Raw genomic sequence first — 13,398 nt, forward strand, 5'->3', positions numbered from 1 at the left:
GCTTGAAAAGAATATGTGTACACAGTTGTTGGATATTGTGTTTCTATGTTTGTTGGGTCAAGTTTGCTAATTGTGTTATTTTAATTTTCTATATCCTTGATGATTTTGTCTGTTTTTAAATATCAATACTTGAGACAGGCATTGAATTATGACTACAAATTTGTCATAAAAAAATCCCCTACTGTCAATCTTTGTTATACATTTTAACATGGTGTATACACACACACACACACACACACACACACACACACAAATTAAGAATTGTTACATCTTCCTGGAGAACTATGCCTTTTAACATATTGCCATGTACTTTGCAGTAATGCTTTTCGTTCATTTCGTCTTCTATTAAAAGACATCTACATAAACTCTCTTTTGCCTAGCTTTTGCATGTCACATGTTTCCCCTACTTTCATTCTTTCTGTGCCCTTATTTTTAGTGGTGTCTCTTTCCAACAGTATAGATTTTGGGTTTGCCTTCTATTCAACCTAGTATTTTTTGTCTTTAAGTGAAACAGTGCAATTTATATTTAATGTAATTATTTATATATTTGCACTTAAATATATAACCTTACCCCATCATTTGCTTCTGCTAGTTGTTCTATCCTTATTTCACTTTATTGTTTTGCCTTTCTATGCCTTTTAAAAATTATTTTTCATTATTCGATTTTTCCCTTCTTCATTAGATTACATTATACTCATTTATATTACTTTAGTGATTATTCTAGAATTTATGATGTGTTATCTTCATTTATGGGGTTTATTATTAATGCCAACATTTGCCTTTTTAAATATACAATGCAGAGATTAACCATTTAACTCCACTTCCCTAACACTCTTAGTTATGTGCACTGCTTTTTATTTAATTCTATGTATATTTTAAACTCCAAGAAACATTATGTTATTGTTACAAAGAGTTAACATCTGCTTATATTTTCTTATGTTGACTCCTTTCATTTCTCATTGATTTTTCCTGCATGTCTGATAATTCTATCCAGTATAATTTCCTTCTGCCTTAACATCCTTTACTATCCTTTGGTGTGGTATTCTCTGGTAACAAATTTTCTTAGTTTTTGATTGAACAATTTTTAGCTTCATGTTTTTTCCCAACATTTTTTGAAGAAAAATTTAAATATACAGAAAAGCTTAAAGGATTTTCCAAAGACCACTTATATATACGCCACCTAAACTCCACAATTAGCATTTGGTTGTACTTATCACGTCTATCATTCATCGTCAATCCATCTTATATTTTTGATGCATTTCTCAGTAAGTTGCAGACGTTACTATTTAGACTATGTCATGCATGTTATTAACTAGTTAAGTGTATATATAGCTTGAGAAAAAAATTACATACAGCAAAATAGATAAACCATAAGTGAACTATTAAATAAAATTTGACAGATTACTGTCATCCTGGAAATTCCTCCACTTTTATTCTTGAAGGACATTATTGCTGGGTATAATTCAAGGATGGAAATTATTTTTATTTAGCACTATCAAAATATGATTCAACTGACTACTGGCTTCAATATTTCTATTGAAAAGTTGGGTTTCATTCTAATTGTTGCTTCTTTGAAAGCAGCCTGTTTTTCAACCCACTTTGGCTGTTTTCAAATTTTTTTCTTTGTCTTTTGTTTCCAGCAGTTTTATCATCAAGTCCCTGAATATCTATTTTTATTTTGTTTGGGGTTCATAAGATTTCTTGACTCCATACTTTGGTATGTTTTGTTAATTTTGGAAGGCTATTAGCTACTATGTTTTTAAACATTGCACCTTTCCCATTCTCCCTCTAGTCTTTCTGACACTCTTAATTACATACATTTTTGACCTTCTCACTATTTCCATGCCTCTTATTCTTTTATGTGTATTTTCTATCTTTATGTGTTTTTATTATTATATAAAATATGTAATTGTCCCATGAAATTATTTCAACAAAAAACTAAGTGTTTTCATTCTGAATATTTTCTTCTGACCTCTTTTCAAGGTCAGTGAATTGCTCTTTGGCTATATCTACAAGCTCCTGGAAAGAACTTAACCCCTTTTCTACCCCACCTCAAACACAACTCACAAATAACATCTGCCAACGTGACCAAAAGGACTGGTAATATTACCCTCAACCTGGGCTTAAATCTGTCATTATAAGTACTTCAGCGTTCCTAGATTATGCTTATTCCATAAAACCCAATCACCAAATCTATGGGCAGTGAGGCAACTTTCTTACCAAGGTCTCTAATGTATTTTATTTACTTGTCTATTTGTCTCACTCCATAGAATACAAGCTCCATGAAAGCAATATTTTTTTAGCTGTTCAGTTTGCTAATGTATGTCCAATTTCTAAACAGAGCCATGCATATAAGAATAAGCATTCAATAAATATGTTCTGAATGAATAAATTGTATGTGGATGCTTTTTTATTAGAAACACGACAGTGGAACTTTATGAAAACAACAATCAGAAGTTTTATTTCTTAAAACAACAGCAGCAGCATCAATAAAAAGCTGCATTAGTTAGCATAACAACTAGGTAAATGTAAAAGCTAAAAAAGAGAATCAATTGGAGTTTGGAAGCATTATTGATAACTTTTATTATTATCCTCTTCCATAGATTTAGGCTTCAAAAACACATTGCCCAGTTTGATTCCCAACACAAATGATACCATCACAGTATGGTGTTGCTACTACTGACGTCCATTTACTAGAGACAAAAATGAGTGAAGTAGTCCTCTAAATGTGGGTCAAACTGATCCCTAATTTATCAATCAGCTCTAATGATCATGTATAGCAACAGTGACCCAGTAGTACCTAAAGCCCAGTACCTATTCAAGCCTCAAGTTGTACCATTTAGTTTTACAGCATTAGGTTTTAGTCTGGTAAATACCTTGTTCCATCTTGTCAAATCACTTTTCTGCTCCTTAGCCTAAGGGCAAATGTAGGGAGACAAGGTAGAAAAGTTGTGCTGAACCAAATGTTGGCAAATAAAAGTCATCCTTTATCTTCTTACTTTCTTTGTCCTATATGTAAGGAAATATTTTGTAGGTTGTACAGAGGCAGTTGCAGCATACCACCATGGATGGGACCCCTTGAGTTTATACATGTTGCTGTGAGTGATAACAGCAAATTCCCATGCACAACATACTCAAGAGGCCTACCATTCCAACACTTTTAGTCATCTCATTTGTGTGTGTGTGTGTAATTTTCTAAAGGAGTCTTTTTTTCAAACTTACTATAGGATCAATTAGATTTCAATCCCCCATTGTGAGTAATGTTTTCACCTGAATACAACGGAAAGTTTTAAGGGGCTCTACTGTCTCTTTCTACCAAGACTAGTAAAATGTTAAAGAATAACTTTTAAGTATTTATTTAGCACTGGAATTCACTATACTCCTCTCTCTTACTTTTTTTTTTTTTTTTTGAGACAGAGTTTCGCTCTTGTTACCCAGGCTGGAGTGCAATGGCGCGATCTCAGCTCACCGCAACCTCAGCCTCCTGGGTTCAGGCAATTCTCCTGCCTCAGCCTCCTGAGTAGCTGGGATTACAGGCACGCGCCACCGTGCCCAGCTAATTTTTTGTATTTTTAGTAGAGACGGGGTTTCACCATGTTGACCAGGATGGTCTCGATCTCTTGACCTCGTGATCCACCCGCCTCGGCCTCCCAAAGTGCTGGGATTACAGGCGTGAGCCACCGTGCCCAGCCTCTTAATTTTCTTAATCCAATATTTAAAAAATTTAAACATATATGCTCATTCTAAGAAGTCACAGACTACAGATATATAAAGAATTAAGGTTCCCTGTTTACCCCCTTCCTGTTCCCTAATCCAGTACTATCAGTCTGGTGATTGTATGCCCGTCTCTTCCTATCCTCATTCATACATAAATAAACATATAAGTTCCCTGCCTCTACCACCATTTTGAGAAAAACAGGATCATAACTCACACATCACTGTTTACCATGAATCAATAACATATTATGGTCATAATGTCAGTTCAGATTAGCAAAACTAATGTTATCTGTCATTGTAATCATAACACTGGGAATAATGATTACAGTAGTAATTTCATTTTAGTGTTAAGAATAGAATTACGCTGTTATTTACCTATATGTATAGTAACTTCCATGTACACCTAGTAGCTTTTTAAACAGAGTAGGTATTCAAGATATATGCTCAAGAGAAAAAGAAAAGCACAGAGATGGTTAAACGTTACAAAGTTTTTCAAGACATATATCTCAAATACAGCAAAATATAATGAAAGAGCTAAGAATGGGCTATAAGACTGATGACGTTTTTAAAAGTTACAACTTTTAAAAGTGTGCGTTATTATTATATAAAATATATAATTGCCCCATGAAATTATTTCAACAAAAAATGAAGTTAAGTGCTGATTATAGGATACAATAGTACTTAGGAAATTATTTCAACAAAAGCACAGTTAAATACTAAGTGAAAGTGGGAACATTAATAAAATTGAAGTTAAATTTCTGTGAACTTTGTCTCTCTATAAATACAATGGATTTGTCAAGAATTACTTTAAAATACTATTTTTCACAAAGCTGTTTGAAAATCTAAAACAACTACATAAGGAAGAGCATTCTAGAGTAGTTGCAAGTAAAAGTCTGATTTTTCTGTTAAAGGTTATACATTTTAATATCATCTTCTGATTGATTTATGTAAACCTTTGGATTTTTCATTTTCTCAAGCCTGTCACTGTAGTGATGTATGATACATTTACTATCAAGTTTGCCATAAGCAATAAAGTCAGGGCCCCAAAGAAATTTTAATGTATTTCTCCATTTTGATACCAGAGCTTTCTATTATTCGGTTATTTTGTTTAGAATCCCATGGTTAGTTGATATCATTTTTACACTCATAAAAATAATTTAAAATTTTAACTTAAAGGTAAAATTTAAGTAGATTATTTAATAGAAAAGTTCATATGTAAAGTGAAAATCTAAATGATAAATCAAAATTTACACTAACAATATTTTTTAATGTTTAATTTTACATTCTAGTTTGCTTAAAGCATTTTTCTCTAAAAAGATAAATGAAAAAAAATCATTAAATGGCATATAATGTGAATGCAGACACACCTGTAAGATTCTATATGAATTAAAAAAAAGTATACAAATAATAACCAATTAAATTAAGATGTTCTTATTGCAGAACTAATAGCTGTTACAGAAGTTATGAAGACAAAAATGGAATGGTAGTCAAGATATCTGTAACCTAGTAGAAATAAGTCCTTAAACAACTATAACTAACACAAAGAAGAATAAATAAGATTATTTGCAGTAAGAAAGGAAGAGAAACAAAGTGACACGGCAGTTCATCTCTTGTGCCTAAAGGCATAAGACTCTTTGAGTTCAATCTTGCATAGTGGGTAGTATTAAGAAGTTAAGGAGAGAAGAAGAAAGGAAAGCTGGTAAGATATAATAAGGCAAGGAAGGAGAGAAGCAGAAGGCATAATCAGGGAGTGGTCATTGGTTCAGTATTAATAGAGCAAAGTGGACATGCAGGGGAATCCTGGGAGCAAGACTGAAAAAGGATGTTACAGAAATATGTCAGATAGCCTTTGATTCACAGCTAATCATCTTATTCAATTAGAAAATAATGAAACACTATTGTGGAATTTTGTGCAGGAAAACATACACTAGAAAGAAAATCTATAAGGCAGTGAAATTGAATACAGAGAATATGAATCAAGGATTTGAATTAGTTGTATCTTGTCCACGAGTTGGGCAAGATACAACTTTAATGAGAGATAAGCATGGGGATGGAAAGATGTAAGATATATATTGGGACTAGAATATAAAACGTTAGATAATCAGTTGAATATCCATAGTAAATGAGACAATGGCTTAAGAGATGATTCCAATAGTCTGTGCCTGAGTTACTGTGAGGAGAACAGTAAAATAACAAAAACAGAATAAAGACACTTTGAGGGGAAAATGAATTCCAATTTTGTACATAATGAGAATGACATGTATTGGTAGCCATGAGCGGCAGCCAGTCAGAAATTAGAACCTAGAGTTAAAGAGAAAGTAAATATTCGTAGAAAGACTAGAAAGAGAGTGACCTGAGAATCATATGCATAAAGAAATGAAAATTAAACTTGAGGAAAATATATAATTCCAGAAAAAGAAAATATTGAAAAAGAAAAGAATGGACCCATAAAAAGAACTTGCAGGATATGTGTATGTTGAAGGTAAAAAGAACAGAAGCTACTGAAGAAGACAGAAGAAATCTCAAGAGAGGCAGAAGAAAAGTCAGACTAGTACAGAGGCATATGACCATTATAGGGGAAATTTTCAAAGACGTGGTGGCCAATATTATCAAGGAAAGGGATTAAGGATTATGAAGACTGAAAAAAGGCCAAAAGCAGTTCCTCACAGTAATTAAAGTTAAGCTAGACTGCAAATGTCTTACAGAGCAAACGAAAACTGATGGAATTTAGGGAATGGATTGATTTTCAGAGTGGTATTTAGGGTACTGCATTCTAGGTATTACTAGTATTTGGGGTAAAATGTTAACTTGTTAAGATGTGTCTGAAATACAATGTGATTTTGATAAAATATTTAGAAGAGTACCTGTAATTTTTGTTTTCCAGCACTTATTCATCTTTCTTTTGGTAATTGTACTTTGTTTTCTGTCTAAAGAATTCCTTCTCTACCATGTGGGTTAGTTTAGGAGTAAAACTGGTGACTTGTGAAAGTTTAGCCCTGGACCCTTTGACTGAGAGACAGGCATATCCACTAACTCTGAATTCACATGAAAAATACCACCTTAAAGCCTGCTATTAAAAAAGAAAGAAAGAAAAGAAAAGAAAAATCCTAAATAGTCCTAATTGGGCAAACATGTAACATATTAAGCTATCAAAATGAAGAGAAAAAATTCCAATGAATGAATTCAAATAACTAAACAAAGAGATATTCTATGTTTATGGATAAAAAGACTAAGTATTGTCATGATGCCAATCCTTCCCAAACTGATCATCAATCCCAGTCAAAATCCAAGCAAGTTTTTTTGGATATGAAAAAACTGATTATAAAGTTTTTATGGAAAGACAAAAACCCCAGAAGGGTCAATAACATATTAAAGATGAACAAAGTTGGGAGACTAAGACTATCTGACTTGAAAATTTACTGCAAAGCTATAGTAATCAAGACTGTGTTACTGGCAAAAGAGACAAATCCATCAATGGAACAGACTAGGGACCAAGAAAAAGAACACACAAATATGCAAAAGAATGAGTTAATACGATGGAGAAAAGATAGCCTTTTCAAGAAATGGTGCTGAAACAACTGAATTATCTACATTATAAAAAAACCGAATCTATATATAGATGTTAAATCCTTTACAAAAATTAATTCAGAATGTATCACAAACATAAACATAAAGCACAAAGCTATTTAACTTCGACAAGATAACTTAGGAAAAAATCTAGATAAAATTGGATTTTGCAATGCTTTTGTAGATATAACACTAAAAGCACAATGCTAGAAAAAAAGAATTGATAAGCTGGAGTTCCTTAAAATTAAAAACTTGTGCTTTGTAAAATACACTGCTAAGAGAATGAAAAGACAAAACAGAGAATGGTAGAACACATTTGCAAACACATATTTGATAAAGAACTGTTATCCAAAATATACAAAGAACTCTTAAAACTCAATAATAATAAAAGAAACCCCAATTAAAAATAGGTTGATGGATGCAGCAAACCACCATGCCATGTGTATAACTATGTAACAAACTTGCATGTTCTGCATATGTACCCCAGAACTTAACGTATAATAAAAAAAAATAGGCAAAAGATTTGAACAGACATCTCGCCAAAGAAAATATACAGATGGCTAATAAACATGAAAAGAAGATCAACATCATGTATCTTTAGGGAGTTGCAAACCAAAACAACAGTGAGAGAACACTTCAGACCTACTAGAATGGCAAAAGTCCAAAATACCTACAATGCTCAATGCTGATCAGGAGGTGGAACAACAGAAACTCTCATTCATTGTTGGTGGGAATACAAAATAGTACAACTACTTTGGAAAACAGTTTGGCAGGGTTTTTTTTACAGAGATAAACATACTCTTACCATATGATCTAGTAATTGTTCTCCTTGGTATTTACACACATGAAAACTTATGCACCTTGGTATTTACACATATGAAAACTTAAAAACTTATCTTCAGACAAAAACCTGCTCATGGATGTTTACAGTAGCTTTATTCATAACTGCCAAAACATAGAAGCAATTCAGATGTTCTTCAGTAGGTGCATGAACAAATGAAATGTGGTATAACCAGACAATGAAATTTTATTCTACACTAAAAAAAAAATGAGTTACATATCCAGGACAAGATATGGAGAAACATAAATGCATATTAATACATGAAAGAAGCCAATCTGAAAAGCTATATACTATATGATTTCAACTACATTACATTTTGGTAAAAGCAAAACTATGTAAATAGTAAAAAGATCAGGTGCTAAGGGTTAAAGGAGTGCGAGGGATGAGTAAGTAAAACACAGGATTTTAAGGCAGTGAAACTATTCTGAATAATACTATAATGGTTGACAAATGTCCTTATACATTTGTCAAAACCCATATTATGTACAACACCAAGAGTGAATCCTTATATAAACTATGGAATTTGGGTGATTACAATGTGTCAATGTAGGTTCATCAGTTTTAACAAACGTACCACTCTATTATAGGACATTGACAGTAGGGGAGGCTGTGAATGTGTGCAGGTAGAGGGTACATAGGAGATCTCTGCACTTTCTGCTCTATTTTGCTGTGAAATATAACGTCTACTTTTTAGTAAAAGTTTTCTAAAGTCAACATAGGTAATACTGAAAATTAGCATTTTAAAAATCAGTTACAAAATAACTGGTAAGAGTTAATGACATTCTTCCTAATTGTCCAAGAATGTTGAAACTCTTCAGCCATGAATATATTTCAAATAAAATTGATAAATCACTTGGGTGACACCCAGTAGAAAAAGCTTGACTGGCTAAATAAAGTGACCATCTTTTCATCTTCATTTTCAAATACCTCTGCATCATGACACTATTGGTAGAGACTGGAGAAAGAGAAAAGGAAGAAAAGAAACTAGTGTGATTAAAAAAAAGAAATGCTATGGAAATGAGGGTTATAGATGAAATCAAAGAAAAGTAATAGGGAAGATGTGTTAACAAAAGAGAAAGAATGAATCCCAAGAAAGCTGGCACTATTAACGAACAAGCCATTGACATTTTCCCAATTATAAATGGTTCCATTAACTTCTAATGAAAGTATATTTTTCTAAAAAATAAGTCACAAGAAAAAAAAAACTTGTCATAGTAACTGAGAAAACCCTGTGTAATTTTTTTTTGTATAGAAATGGTAGTTTAATGAACAATGTTCAGAAACATTTTTCAAAAATTATATATATAATTAGATGTTCTGTAGTTATCAGGCACTGAGGACACCTAAAAAAAATAAGGAAAATGCACCATATTTATTCAGTGTCAGTGAATATGACACCTCAAAGTAGTAATATTGTTATCTAAAAAACTGTTATCTTCACAGCTTATTTCAGGTAACAGTATTACTTCTTTGAGGTGTCATACCAAAGACCAATAAAATACCAAAACAACAAGGTGAACAGTGAGCTATCACATAGAATGGCAGGAGTCTCTACACATGAATTCAGTGCTTTTGATTTGTGTGTGTGTGTGTGTGTGTGTGTGTCTGTGTGTGTGTGTACATGGTAGTAAAAGTAACAAAAAAACTACAAGTAAGGGGTTCAAGTTAATCTGAAAAAATGTTTGGATAGTGTAACTTAATTCTTGTGAGAACCTCCAGCTTTTTGATAAAAGGTCACCAACGGTCATCATCCAGTCCAATTCTAAAACCTATTTTCAATCCTACCCACTGTCATTTTTCTGGAGAACTGGCACCAATAATTATCCTCTCCTGTAGAAACCCTCTCTTGAAATTTTTGGCATTACCATTCTTTTCCTACTTTTGCTGAATTCTTGTTAATCCTCTTACTCTTTCATATTCCCTATGATATAAAATATGTAACTGTGGGTGTGCCTCAAGATTTGGGGAAAAGAGCAGTAAAGATACATAAGACTTTTTCTAATCCTTTTCTGTCACTACACTCATTTCTTCACATAATTTCAGCTATCATTTTTACGGTAATTAATATAAAGCAACATCTGAAGGATCAGACCTCTTAATCAAGGACTCTAATCCAGAACTTTATTCCACAAAACAACTTTAAATTAAAATTTTACTGTATCTTGACAGTGTATTTAAAATAAAACTCTTTATTGTAATTTGGCTTCATTTTCCATCTTCTATTTGTGCTTCTCTTTCCCTGGATATTTTTGTAAAGGTTTTATTTCTCCTTTTCCTCTCCTAAGCTTTGAATAATAAAGATCCAATTCATCGTCAAACCCTTCCCATAATGCTTATGTACAGTAACTTAACTGTGATCCTGCTAGATGATTTAATATTTGGTTTTATATTGTCCTCTCATTGTTTAATGTATATATTATTCCCTTTTTAACAGACCTGCAAACTCTTCATGAATGTATTATCTTTTGTATCATATAGAACTCTCAAAACTATAAACATTGGTAAAATTCTCCGTTATTGACAGGAGCTGAAAAAAATCACTAATGATAAAATCAATTTTCTTTTTCCTGTTATCTGTTGTTACAGAATTATATATGCAAAACCAATGCATATATCTCAATTTTCTAATGAAATCACTGTGAATCTTATATTTACTTGCCTTGTCCTCCAAGTGCAATTCTAAAAAGCGTAGATAAGCCACAGGTGCAAATGCATCAGCTGAATGTATGACTACTTCTGATGAATCCCTGAAATAAAAAAATTTTATAATACATTTATATGCTACATAAATTGTGACAAATCACTCCTTCTACTAACTAGAAGAGACTGAAAATTCTTGTTTTATATTTATTTCCACTGGTATACAACATGTAGTGATTAATACATATTTTTAATATTCCAGTATTTAATTGGTAAAAGGTTCAAGAATACTAAACTTTTAAGAAAAAACAATGAAGCATTCTATTTTCATAAAAACAGAAGAGTTCAACTTTCAGGTTCACTCAAAGCTCTCTGAACAGTTTTAAGACTTAAATTTCTGTTCAATTTCATTTCCACATATTTGCTTGGTATAGGCTAAGCATTAAACATTAGTGCTTTATCTTCATTATTCTTTTCATTTTCAAGAGGTAATTCATTCAATGTTTCATACAAAATCTCAATTATCTTTCATAAAAGCAGTACTGGTGACGGTTTTAAGCTCTAGATGAACTCTTCACACCACAGTATCATTGCTATTAAAATTGATTGTCTGACATAGTAATTACCACATTCAGGTAAAACGGTATGAACTGCATGCTGGCACCATATGGATACATGTAAATTAACTCAACTTTTATCAAAGATACCCTGTAAAGTACATATGAATAACTAAGATTATATGTAAAGTTCTAAAAACTAATTATTTTTTATTGTTTATTAAGAGAGTAATAATGTTTTGAATTTCAAGTAAAAATTTAAAAATGGAAATTCCTCATATCTCTTTAATGCCTTGGGAAGTACTTCTATTATTTAAATTAATAGACAGCATTTTGACCATAGTAGCACAGCAAAATAAATCCTGACACTGACTTTTTGCCACTAACATAAAAATATTTTTGAATCAACTTGTATCATGCAAAGTAACTGGGTGGCAATAGAAGAAATCTCAAAATATTTGGCTCCAAATTATTAATTAATTAAGCAAAATGTTTACCTTCCACTTGAAAGATTAAAAAAAAGTAAATTTAATGATTAAAAAAACCCCAATTATCATTCATGAACCTTTAGTATCAAATATACATCTTTCTAATGCTTAGAAAAAAATAATATTAAACAGGCTTCCATGACATTAAAAGGAAAGCAACTTGTAACAGACATAGAATGATTAAAGATTCAGAATCCTGATGGAAACATAATTTGCCTTCACAGTCTACATCAACCAAAGATGCCTCCAGGTATGATGAGGAGCAGCAGCAGAAAGAGAAAGTACAGAGGAGGCCCTCCTGCTTGCTACCACCTGCCCCTCTGGCTTGACCCCAACTTGGTTTGTTAACCTTGGTCTTAATGTTTTTCCATTTCCTCCACAGTTGCCTGCTCTGGTCCTATCTTGGCTCTTTAGTCAAACCTCAATTTCTATTTACAATCTTACTATTAATATCTCTGTTCCAGACCTTAGCCTTGGAAACTGACCCTGAGCCTTAACTATGTCTAATTCAGGCAGTTTAGTTTCGATATTCTTGACAGTGGGGTGCGCCAAAAGTATAATTAATCTCAACTAATATTATCTCAGTAGAAAGGATTTTAGGCCCTCCCTTCTCATGTCAGTTAACCCCACTAGAAACAGAGAGATGACAGCAAATAGCTTAACTGATCTGAGTCAAGATTGTTATCCAGAGAGAATATATGACATTTTGAGCACTAAATGAAGAAGACTGTGATTTTTATGAATTCTATTAAATTCATAATCTCTTATTGACTAACATCATTTCATTCACTTATACAAAGCAAGAGTCAACTGGGAGAGACTAGATTTCAAATCAACAGTCCTTAGTTTCGAGCAGAGTAATACCACTCACTATTGCTCTTCTCTCTCATATTCCATCACCTGACATTCAAATTTCAAGGAACCCTGGTCTCTGCTTCACAGGTTTCCCTGAATCCTAAAAGCAGAATCTGTCAGAATATTCTCTGATTAATCCAGAAAATTAAGACCATTTTGCTACAGCAAAAATGCTTCCCAGCTGGCTGTCCTCCTCTTCTTTCTCCATTAAAATAAGTAATCAGTGTGGCAGTTACCACCTGTCATATAGCTGTGTCTTTTCCACAGCCAAGAGCATGCTCATATTCTCTTTCATTACTACACTAGGCTCACCTCTACTTAACACCACCAAAAGGGCAGCTGCAATTGGCTTGGGCCTCTCTTCCTTGATACCAGCCTCCTGAGGTGTGGAATTAGGCCCTACCTCCCACCTCAAAGACAAAAAAACTGGTATTCCCTCTTGAGACTCAGCCATGGTCTTGGTCCCCGCCTCTCCTCTAAAAGGACAACTATGCTAGGCTGGGGCCGAACCACTGTTAACCTCTCTTGCTCAAACATATGGTTTCTGTATTCACTAAAAGGTATGCAGATATTCTCCACGGACTCACACTTATTCTCACAGACATCTCAAATGTTATACTTTCATGAGGCCTTCCCTGACATCCTCAGATGGTGCTAGTTTTCTCCTTTATGTGCTTTAGTATCACATTTATAGCCCTTTCATAACACATCCACTACATTATAATTATGTGTT

At 32.9% G+C, this 13,398-nt stretch overlaps 1 protein-coding gene across 7 annotated transcripts in view; it reads right to left on the reverse strand.

Annotated features, from left to right (window-relative positions):
• Positions 1–13,398, reverse strand: part of DPH6 (diphthamine biosynthesis 6) — a 339,756-nt gene that overhangs the window by 144,979 nt on the left and 181,379 nt on the right. For 5 of the 7 annotated variants that reach the window (XR_001109403.2, XR_001109400.2, XR_010342041.1 and 2 more), the window contains exon 8: positions 10,785–10,872. Coding sequence is in view for 2 of the 7 variants with exons in the window: in XM_012465181.2 (XP_012320604.1) it covers positions 9,415–9,468; positions 10,785–10,872 (142 nt within the window). In the remaining 5 variants the exon portion in view is untranslated. Of the gene's footprint in view, positions 1–4,976; positions 9,469–10,784; positions 10,873–13,398 lie in introns of those variants that run through there. The other 2 variants (XM_012465181.2, XM_012465189.2) reach the window with 2 other exon arrangements.

Source organism: Aotus nancymaae, unplaced genomic scaffold (assembly GCF_030222135.1).
Source record: "Aotus nancymaae isolate 86718 unplaced genomic scaffold, 86718_ANA_hifiasm-v0.15.2.pri h1tg000011l, whole genome shotgun sequence".
In the NCBI taxonomy this organism is placed as follows: domain Eukaryota; kingdom Metazoa; phylum Chordata; class Mammalia; order Primates; family Aotidae; genus Aotus; species Aotus nancymaae.